Genomic DNA, 11,628 nt, shown 5'->3' with positions numbered 1-11,628 from the left:
ACATATATATATATACATACATATATATACGCAATGCATATGAACTAATGACTCACAAAATATAGTGTTGTTCTTTATCATAGTGTATCAATCAGTGCAATATTCATAGTGTAGGCTGCAAAAAGTATGTGCATTTTGCTATTCACAAGAAGCGTCTGCTCATGTAAATCAGATCTCAGGACAAAAAACTGTTGATTTGCATAAAGCTGGAAATTTCTTAGACAGTCACCTCAAAGAGGTCAGGTATTTGTCAGTGTAGAGTTTAACAAATTCTCCTAATGGAAATGATTGAGTGCTGTGCCAGGCAGCCAATGCCCAGCTAAGGTGACCCAAAGCCACTGGCAGAATGCTAAATCAGAGGGGGAAAGGAAGAAAAATGAAAATGCGAGAAACAAAAACAAAAAAACCCCAACAAAAATCAGAACAAAACAAAACCAGAGAGTAACAGCTAAAGGCTAAAATGAATCTTTGAAGCTGGTTAAAATCTCTGTTCATAAAGTTATTGAACTGGCATGTTGCCCATGACTTTAGAAAGACTGGCACACTAAAAACAAACAACACTGCATGCCTAAGGTCACCAAAGAGCACCTTGGCAGCTCACACACAGCAGGACTGAGAAAATATTTTGTAGATAAGGTTGAAAGTTGAAAACACAGCACCACATAAATGGTGTAAACGTGCCAATGTATACCAAAATGATAACATCATCCCAGAGGTAAGGGAGAAAGGACTTTGGGTTGTTTTTGCTACCTCTGGTTATGGAGGGGTTGCCAATAGACGGCAGGAGGGAATTAACTGTGCCTTTTGGAGATTTTGTGGAATGACCTTAAGTCAGCCATTCACACCAGAGAGTGTGGCTGAGCTGAGGCAGTTTGGCAAGGAAAAGTGGTCCAAAATTCCCCCTGAATGTTGGACATGTCTGATCTGCTTTTGCCTGTTTGAGGCTACTGCTGCCTGGCCAGTTTCAGTTGCAAGTCATCAACTATACTCCTCACAAGCACTGTGAATGTTTGATAGGTATGCTTAATAAGGAGCTTAAGCCGACTGTGTTTGTCTATACTTCTTAGGTCAAAATCTGATGACACTGTATAAGCAGGTCCTGCAGGAAATCAGGTGCAATGGTCATGCATATATCATTAACAAAGTGCAGTAGATGCACATATGTTCACACACACACACACACACACACACACACACACACACACACACACACACACACACACACACACACACACACACACACACAGTCAGTTTACTTCTTTTCCAATGCAGACAGTAACTACACTGCCTACGTTTTTGGATAATGAAACACTTTTGTAGCATTCCCTCTGTACACCACCACAGAGGATTTTAAATCAAACAATCAAGATGTGATTCAAGTGGATACTTTTGAGGATTTTAACGGTTTATGAATTACAGTCAGAACTATAATTGGACAAAGTAATATTATTTTAAGTATTACATTTTTTTATTATTTAGACAGAAATCCTTTTCAGGCTACAATCTCCATGCTTCTGTGTTTCCTCCCTTGAGATTCTCTGCTAGGTCTTTACTGTGGCTGCCTTCAGTTTCTCAGTAACTGAAAAGGATGCTCTGCTAGGCTGAGATCAGATGACTGACTTGGGGATTTCTTTGCTTTGAGAAAGTTTCTTTTGTAGTTTCCTCTGCAGTATTCTTTTGGTGTAGCATTTGTCCAAATCTGAGCAATACAGCTTCAGAATTTATCCTGATTTATACATTTATAAACCATCCCTTAATACTGCCTACTCCATGTCTGACAGATAATGTGGTACACCACATTTCTTCATTTGTTTTTCTCCTTCATACTTTTCCTATCATTCTGCTGATGCTGATCTTGGTTTCATCTGTTAAAATATTTTTTTCTTTTCAGGCTATTTTGTTCAGCAAAGTTTAATCTGACCTTCTTATTCTTGAGTGTAACCAGTGGTTTGCAACTTGTGGTCAACCCTCTGTATATTCAATCAAATTTTATACAGCGCCAAATCACATATTGTAAGGTGGACCCTACAATAGTACATATAGACAAAAACCCAACAATCATATGACCCCCTATGAGCAAGCACCTTGGCGACAGTGGGAAGGAAAAACTCCCTTTTAACAGGAAGAAACCTCCGACAGAACCAGGCTCAGGGAGGGGCGGGGCCATCTGATGTAACTGGTTCGGGGGAGAGAAGGAAGACGGGACAATATAGAGTGCAGATGTTAATGTTATGTTTAACTCCTCAACTGTTTTCTTAACTCAGATGTTGTGAAGTTGTTATTCTTAATCATGGAAATAATTCTGCCATCATGCACTTTAGTGATCTTTTGTGGTCTTTCAGTGGTTTTGATGTCTCTCTCTAGTGTATTCATTCTTTTTAATAATGGTCCACATTTTTCATTTGATCACTCTTAAAGTTTTTGCTATCTCTCTGATAGGTTTATTTGAGGTTTTCAGCCTAATAATGGTTTTCTTTACTTTTATCAACATCTCTTTGGATCTCAGATTATGAGTTCCAGTGAAAAGGAATCAAATGCAAGGTCAGCATGTGGAATCAACAATCTTTAATCTGCTTAATTTGTAATGAAATGCTAAGGGAAGATGCCTCACCTGCTATGACCATTAAACTGCTTGCCAGTCAACTTTCCAATAATATTTGAGCATCTACAATCAATCAATCAATCAATCAATCAATCAATCAATCAATCAAGGCTTTATTCACCACATGCAGGTTGCCCCTAAATGGGGTCTATGCACAAAAATGGCTGTAATCCCTAAACAGTTAATCCAGATCATTTGTTAAACCCCTTAAATTCAAGCTGAAAGTCTTGCTGACAGCTGAAAATTCACTGCCCTGGTGTACCGAGGCAAGATTGCAAAAGAGCAAAACTGTCTAAAAACATAATAAACAAAAAGTACAGGAAAAAAAGTAGTGAAAGGACAGAGTCTGCTTTTAAGGAATGATTTTTAAAGATTAGTCACTGGATTAAAATGCCCTTTAAGCATAGGCTTTATAATTCAGAGAAGATTGCAGACCTGTAGCTATGACAACCCAACAATGCTAAACTCTCCTGTGCACGTCACAATGAGCGCCCAAATTGCTGTGTATCGTAACAAGACACTTTCTGTTCTTCAGAGAGGGTTGGAGTTTACTTTAGAAAATGTGGTTTGGTCTTCGATAATCATTCCCCCCCCCCAAAAAAAAAAAAAAAAAAATGGAAGCGACTGAATGAAACCTTAGCCTGACAATACTGCTGTATATCCAGACATGCAGACATACAATACAGTGCCAGAAATAGAAATTAATATGGAGCCTATCTTTGGTTTGGGCTGATGAACAACCACACTGTGAGTTAAATGTCACAGTGAGCAATGTGAGGCATCCAAGAATGGCTTAATGACACTTTGGCATTTCACTGGCCTGGCAGTGATGAGCCTAAACCTGAGCCACAGGAAAACTTGAGCACTGGATTTTCATGCTCATCTATCCTCTAACAGTTATGGTACAAGGCTGGAGAAAACAAACAAGGAAATGCCAACGCCCACCCCACCCTCTCACCGCCGCTTAATATACTCACTTCAGAACAGCAGCGTTGTACATCTTGGAGAAAGCTTGATGACAAGGTCAGTGAGTGCCTTGACTGAACATGATTATTACTGTGCTGGGATGCTCACATATCAACCGACAGTCTGTGGTGTTTGAGCATAATTTCTAAAAGAGAATCTCATTTCATCTGCAAAGTCTGCACTCAGACAAAGAAAAGACAGGCATAATTGAGGTCATGATCTGAGAAAAACGCTGACAACAAATACCCAACAGAGCAGACACACACATACACACACACTCAGAAGATTTTAAAACGGAAACTTTCCAGCTTCTCATGTAATTCCTGTTTGAATTTTGGCGACACAGCAGTTGCCATCATTACTATTGCGCTATTTGTGCTGACACATCTAGACGTGCACATTAACAACTGACCCGACCAGACATAATGCATTATGACCACCTGCCTAACAACTACCAACTTAGTTTATGTGCTAATGCTGCAGCACTGAAGGTCAAAATTTAGACATAACATAATTTGTCAACAACTGATTGCAACATCCACATTTCTAATTGTTTCATAATCTAAACTTCCTTAAAGTTGTTAAGTGCACAGCAAAGTTCTGAGTCTGCAGTGACATTCACTGTATTAATGAAACTTTTGCATAAGTCCAATAATAATAATAATAATAATAATACCAATAGAAATATAATTTTCCTCAGCTTGAGAAGTTGAAAAGTATGTGTCAACAGTGGCCCAGTTAGAAAGTAACCTCAGGAAACTGTGTGAGAAGAGAAGTAGAGCTTGTTTTCCCCTATTCAGTCACTCAGACCAAGCTGACTGGACAGCAGCTGTCGAGTGAGATGGATGTCTGTTCACTATGAGGGCTGAGAAACTGCTGACAGAGCCTCCTGCTCTCTTACTAAAAAAAAAAAAAAGAGGGCAACAGAGAAAATCATATTTGGAACTGCAGGTTACAACCAGGAAACCACCAAACTGACTGCATGCATCATTTTTATTACATTTTAAGAGTTTTACTTTGGATTTGGAACATTAAAAGAGATTTGGGCTTGAATTTCCCTCCATTCAGACTGTAAACTTGGTTTGGCATGTACTCAAAGTGTTAGCAGTCCCTTCATTTATGAGAGTGACATTTCAACACAATGCACTCACGCCTGAATGTTTTCAGAGCAAGAGGTGGGGTACGCGTAGATGCGGTCACAGATCAATGCCACCACCCATACAAATGAGCCTGGGCTGAATGAGAAAGATTAGAGCAATCACTTGGGCACACAGCAGATAGGGCTGACAAGAGTGTTTGTGAGCTTTCTGGACATGATGCATTCATGTGTGAAAGGCAAACAGGATTGCTCCACAAATACTAAACAAAGACAAAAGACCCACGTGAAACACAGGATCACATCAATAAACACTCGTCAGAAAAGCATCAACACTTTTTATGGTGAACACGACTGGTATACGCTCACTGGCCACTTTGTTGGGAACACTGTACTAGTACCAAGTTGGATTCTCTTTTGCCTTCAGAACATGATGGAGCCCTCCTTGGATGATGTTTACACCATATTCTGACCCTACTATCCTAATGTGGCAGCAGAAATTGGCAAAATGTTGCCTAATCCGCTGAGTTAATTTTTTAATTTATTATTTATTTATTTTGGTGAACATGTGTGAATTTTAGCCTTAGCTTCCTGTTCTGACAGGAATTGCACTCGATGTGGTCTTCTGCTACTGTACCCATCTGTTCCAAGGTTTGATGTGATTTGTCGTATTTTCAGAGATGATCTTCTGGTTGTAAGGAGTGCTTATTTGCATTATCAGCTGGAAGTAGTCTGCCTATTTTCCTCTGGCCAGAGAACTGCTGCTAGCTGGATATTTTCTCTTTCTCAGAACAGCCTGTCTGGCTTCAACAACTATGCCATGATTAAAATCACTTAAGCCACTTTTCTTCCCCATTCTGATCTTCATTTTGAACTCCAGCAGGTTGACCTTGTCTGCATGTCTAAATGCACTATTGCTGTCATGTGATTGACTAATTAGAAACTTCTATTAACAAGCAATCAGACAACTGTAATAAAATATTAAAGTGCATATGTTTCATGTTAATTATCCATACCTGTGTTTTCCTATATCCAAGAAGAAAAATAACATATAGCACATGCTCCTGGGTAAAGTGAAAGAGTTTCGTTTGAGCCTAATATTGTGTTGGTCTCCCTTTTGCTTCCCAAACAACCTTGGTTCATCGAGCAATGGACTACATTAGACCCCTGAAGGTGTGTAGTGGTATCTGGCACTAAGATGTTAGCAACAGAACTTTTAAGTCGTGTTTGCGAGTCGGGACCTCCATGGATCAGAGTTGTTTGTCCAGCACATTTCTCAGATTCTAGATTGCGGTTTCACCACTGTTCCTTCCTTGGAACACTATTGATAGACCACTGCAAACTGGTAAGACCCCAAAACAGCCACGGTTTTGAAGATGCACCAGTAGTCTAGCCATCCCAGTTTGGCCCTTTTCCAGTTTGGTCAAATCCTTCCGTTTGCCTTTTTTCCTGCTTCTAACACATCAATTTTTGACAAAATCTTTACCTACTACCTAATATATTCCACTCACAAACAGGTACCATAATGCAGAGATAATCAGTGTTGTTCACTTCACCCATCAATGGTCATGTTTTGCCCAATAAGTGAATACTGCAAGACAGTTTGTAACAACATTTTAAAAGGAATCCTATAAATAAGCTGTTGTGAATCATGCATCAAAATGTATTCATAACTTTGGGAGAATCTGGATATCAAAGATTGGGTTGTCATGAACTCTTTCTGATCTTAAAATAATTCCAGAGGGGCTTGCAGTTGATATGAATAATCAAACCAAAGGCAAGAGCTCCAACTTCATGTCCAAGGTGTAGAGGCAAAAAAGCATGGACATGACTGAGAGGTTCAGGCTCAGTGTCAAACTGCTCTACTGCCGTTTGAGTCACTGTAGCCAAAATGTTACTATTTGTCAGTGCTGGTAAGATAAGTTCATGTCGGGAACCAAGTTGCTTAAAATGATGTGCAAAATATAAAGAAAACCTGCATCCTATGATTGTCTCACAATAAAGCAAAACGAAAAAACAACAAAATAAAGAAAATAAAACAACAGCTGAAAATAATAAAGAAATATACCAATTATTTAATCTTAGTCTGGGAAATAGAAAAATTTAAACATTATTATAAGGTTTTTTATATTTCACAGGATAACCTTTACATTAATGTCACAGAGTGGACAGTAATGATTAAAAAAGGATGGTTCTCTGGTCTGCAACTTAAACACAACATGGGCTACAAAGTATGCCAGTGTGCGTGAGTGTGGGGTGAACAATTTCCCCAACTCTTGTTAAAAGGTCAGCTGGAGTCATTTTGCTTCTCTATTATCACATCCTGATTAGTTAAGACAACTGATGTTGAGTTAGTGAGTCAGTTTAGTTTCTCATGCAGTGTGGAAGTAGCAAGAATCATAGAAACATAGAAAAGTTTTTCACAAGTAAAATCTAACTCACAGTCTAATTACACTGCAGATAAAAGTACAAGTCATACACTGATTTTGACCTATTACTACAAAAATAATATTACTCAATATATCACTGAAGCAGATTGTTAGTGTGTATTTTCTTATACAATTACATTTACATAATTTTTACCATGAGACATTTTCTGTATTATTAGTATTTTATTACAAAATTAACTTAACAAGGCAGCAAATGAGCAGACACAGTTGGATGCGATTAATTTAATTAATTAGTACATGCCCTTTTTTGCGAGGCCCCCCTTTGTTTTACAAGAAAAATGTTTGTGCCCCCGGGCGCACGCCCGCACGAACACATCCTCCAACCACACACACCCATATTTTGCTCCACTGCGGATTATTTCACACGTCAAACATTTAGTAAACAATTAAGCAAATACAAGTAATCAACAATAAATTAGAGGTAGTAATAAAATAAACTAGGCCTACTAACTAATTTGCGCTACTTCCATAACTACAGGGGTATTTTTGAAAACGCAGCTGTTTCGTCCACATGTAAACGGCGTTTCGAATCACCAAAAACGGAGATTTTTTGCGTTTACGTGTGGACGAGGAATACAGAGTTCGTCATGCAACGTCAAAGGTATGTGCCTTTTTCCACGTCACGCTGTGCGCCACGTTATTGTTTACATGAGATGAATTGCAGAATGGCAGATAGAGACAAAATACTGTTAATCTGACTATCTGCAGGTTTTACACGCTTACATATACACGCAGTTACTGTCCCTCTATTTAGAAAGGCAGAGGCATCACGTTGTGATTATTTTATGTGCAGTTGTTTTTTTCCTGTGTAATAATATTCAACATTGCTATCAATACATTTTTCAAAAAAATGCCTCTCTGTGCAAAATGGGTTCAAAAACAACTGTAGGATACTGTTTGTCCGTGATTTGAACCGGGGGAACAAATCGTGGCAGAAACGGCCTGATGTTATTTGGATCCCGCTCTAACTTTACTGTACAAAGAGCTAACATTTCCAAAATGTCAGGAGTAGTTAGTCGTTACAACAAGTGTTTCTGAACTAAAAATCAAGAATGTGGGATCCTGTTTGTCCGTGATTTAAACAGCCCAGCGCTGCTCCCGACGAAGGGAAAACCAATTCTGCAGGGGAAACCTACCTTAGCACTTGTGCAGGTGAAACCAAAGGGAAAACATGCTTCACCAGATTTTCTAGTCTTTGGCTTAAAATGAAGTTGGTTTGGAAACATATTCAGCAATGCTTCATCTCCTACTTTGCGTTTGTGTGGCCGCTCCGCAGCAGTGTCCAAGCGTTTTTGTTTTTGTTTTCCTTTTCATACCCCCCCTGCAATGGCTCTGCACCCCCCCTAGGGGCCGGGCCCCACGCTTTGGGAAGCTCTGCCTTAAGGTATTGTAGGTACGTCAAGGTTAAAAACATTTAAGTTAGTCAATTGCTAGGCAACTTTAAATTTAGACCTTTTGTCCCCCTTGCAATTTATGTGTATGAGAGTAAAACTCACCAGGTCTGTTTTGGGCATGTCCTGGTAGTCAGACGAGTAGTATGTTGACGTTTTCACAAAGCCATTGTCGCCCGCAACCTTTGGAGGCTGAGCATGTTGTCGGTATGTTGCGCTCTTTGGGGTCCAGCAGAACAGGCTGATGGACTCACGGACACAGCGCTCAATGTCAATTTCTGCACACCACAAATAACAGGAGACAAACAATATTAAAAAAAATGTTACTTGTCAGTGCATGAGGACCTCCCAGTCAAAGAGTAATATACTTTTGAACAACAGAGTACTCTACATATATTTTCTGATGGATTTTGTATAAGAAAAATTGTATATTCTTTATGCTCACCCAGCTAGCCAAAGAATTGCTGTCAGGCTCTAGGACAGAGCATCGTGACACATGGCTAACATAAATAACACGTATCATAGTAAATTATTCATATTTTACTCTAATGTTGTCCTGCCCTTCGGAAAAAGGTTCAGATCCATCAGGTGCAAAACCAATAAACTAAAGAACAGCTTCTACCGCCTGTCAGAACCATTAATGCAAATTAAGAGTGTGAGCAGACTTTATTCTGTCGCTGCAATTGACTCTGTTGCTGCCATTCCCTGTGAAATATTTTGGTCCTTCCTTTTTCTGTGCAATATTTTGGTTTCTGTGCAATATTCTAGCAGATGTGCAATTACCATCCCCATCCTTAATGGCCATAGCCCTTCCACCCTATTTATTATATTATATTATTGCCCTTGTACCCCCCCCCCCCCAAGAATGTTTCTGTAACTCATACACTGTGTATATAGTGTACTTCTATTGTTGTACTTAAATTGTTTTTCTTCTTTGTATATTGTTTTCTGTACTTCACACTTTTGTGGTCTTGGTACCTAATTTCCCTGTGAAGGCAAATGCACAATGACAATAAAAAGGTTCTAAGTTCTATTTAGCTTATTATTATAGAATCACTATATTTGACACTATTGGAAATTCTGTGTAGTTCTGCAGGTCTTAAACTGGGCAATTGGCAAAAAACCCCATTTAGAATATAAAATATCACTGCTAAATAAAATGCCAAAGCTTTACTATACTCAGCCTGAGAAAACATGAATGTTTGTAGTACTTGCCTTATTAATAGTAGTAAGTTAAGCATTACATGTAAAACAAATCAAAGAACTGCTAATTTCTGCATTCTAAGTTAACACCAACATCTTATTTAAGCAAACTGTTTAACTCCTTTGTAAGAATATGAATGAATTATTTAAAAAAAATAAGTGGTTCTTTCTCTCAACTCACATATAAAGCCTGGGAGATTATGTAAATGGAGTGTGGGAGGTTTGGTCAAAGAAGTGAGCAGTTTGACCTTGGCATTTTGCTGCCATTAATAGTCTTAAGTAGTCATCCAGCAGCGCCAGTGGCTCCTTCAGATAATAACTGCCCATCGTTTAGCAGCCGCTTCTCATCTGAGCTCTTGTCTAGCAAAATTTCTACTCTTCCTCCCGATGCCTCTGTACTATTATAAACCCTTTCTGCTTCTTGTGTTGAGAATAGAGAGGATTAGGGAACAGGGAGTCACTGGATTAGCCAAGGATTTGGATAAATTAGGAATTCTTTCCCTTGCAATCTCTTACACTGACAGCCTCTCTTTTTCACCCCTCTTTTCCGTGGCTAATAAGCAAGACTGGCTAATGAGCACTCCTTGCTATGACCTGCACCTGGCCAAGGCTCAAGTGAAACTATATACAAGATATATCTTTTCCCCTCATCTGTCCCGCCACAGTGTCAAGGTTAGGGGGTTGTTAGCTCTCCTGGGCTAGCACCTCAGAAACTCAGTTACAAGGTCCATTCTGGTGAGAAAAAAAATGCTCGAGGTCTGAGATTCCTCACCGACAGGCTTGCAGGCAGTTCTGGGAAATGCATTTTCCCTCCCTAGAGCTATGAATGCTGCATGCAATCACTCCTGCTACTAAAAGAGGCAGAAATGAAGAAGAGGAGATTGATAGCTGCTTTAATAAGCCCTGGGCTCAGCTGGGGCATTTTCACACAGCCAATTTTGTTAAGAAGTCAATTTTTCTTTTTTGTCAGATGAAATTACATTTACGTAATTATGTATAGGTGTTGAGTGTGGGCTGCGACTTGTTGCCACAAATGGAAGAGTAGCATGATTAGTTAAGAGCAACTCAAAGGCCTTTTGGAATTGGACGATAGCTAATGTAAGATGGAACTTACAAGCATGAAGATGAGAGACCAGTCATTTCAAATAAGTATAGAGCATTTGTTTCAACCCATTATGTTGTAACGAACACACTATGAAATTGATGAAATGATGAATCCCAGTGCATCCCAGGTAGTCCCCAAGTAAGCAATGCACACACACAGCTGTCCAACTTGATGCCTTCGCTCTCCACGTTCATAGACACCAATGACGCTGTCGCTAGTTCACCACTGTTCCTTTCTCGGATCACTTTTGATAGATGCTGACCCAGTCAACTAGCCATCACAATTAGGCCCTTGCAAAACTCGCTCAAATCCTTGTACTTGCCCATTTCTCCTGTTTCTAACACATCAAAATGTTCACTTGTTCGTTAATATCAGTAACCAATATCTCAGTATACAATTTAAACTGAGATATTGGTTGACTGTATCTGTGAATCCTGCATCAAAACTTATTCATAATGTTTGCAGAATACAGTGGGGCGATCGTGGCTCAAGAGTTGGCAGTTCGTCTTCTAACCTTCTAATCGGAAGGTTGCCGGTTCGAGCCCCGTTGTGTCCTTGGGCCCTCTGACCACTGGTGGTGGTCAGAGAGCCCGGTGGTGCCAATGTCCGGCAGCTTCGCCTCTGTCAGTGCGCCCCAGGGCAGCTATGGCTACATAGCTTGCCACCATCTCCATTGTGTTAATGTGTGTGTGAATGGGTGGTTGACTGAATGTGTAAAGCGCTTTGGGGTCCAATAGGGACCAAGTAAAGCGCTATACAAATACAGGCCATTTAATATTTACCATAAAGCATACATGGATAGAAAAAAACAGTGT

General features: G+C 39.6%; 1 protein-coding gene across 3 annotated transcripts in view; it reads right to left on the bottom strand.

The window, feature by feature from the left end:
• Positions 1 to 11,628, bottom strand: part of tbck (TBC1 domain containing kinase) — a 63,339-nt gene that overhangs the window by 22,883 nt on the left and 28,828 nt on the right. For all 3 annotated transcript variants that reach the window (XM_005940009.3, XM_005940010.3, XM_042227702.1), the window contains one exon: positions 8,611 to 8,783. In XM_005940009.3, the coding sequence (XP_005940071.1) occupies positions 8,611 to 8,783 (173 nt within the window). The remainder of the gene's footprint in view (positions 1 to 8,610; positions 8,784 to 11,628) is intronic.

This window comes from Haplochromis burtoni, unplaced genomic scaffold (assembly GCF_018398535.1).
Source record: "Haplochromis burtoni strain Fernald_Lab_line unplaced genomic scaffold, NCSU_Asbu1 Contig_277, whole genome shotgun sequence".
Classification (NCBI taxonomy): domain Eukaryota; kingdom Metazoa; phylum Chordata; class Actinopteri; order Cichliformes; family Cichlidae; genus Haplochromis; species Haplochromis burtoni.
Note: the sequence above shows the minus strand (reverse complement) of the source record. Positions and strands in the feature narration are given on the sequence as shown.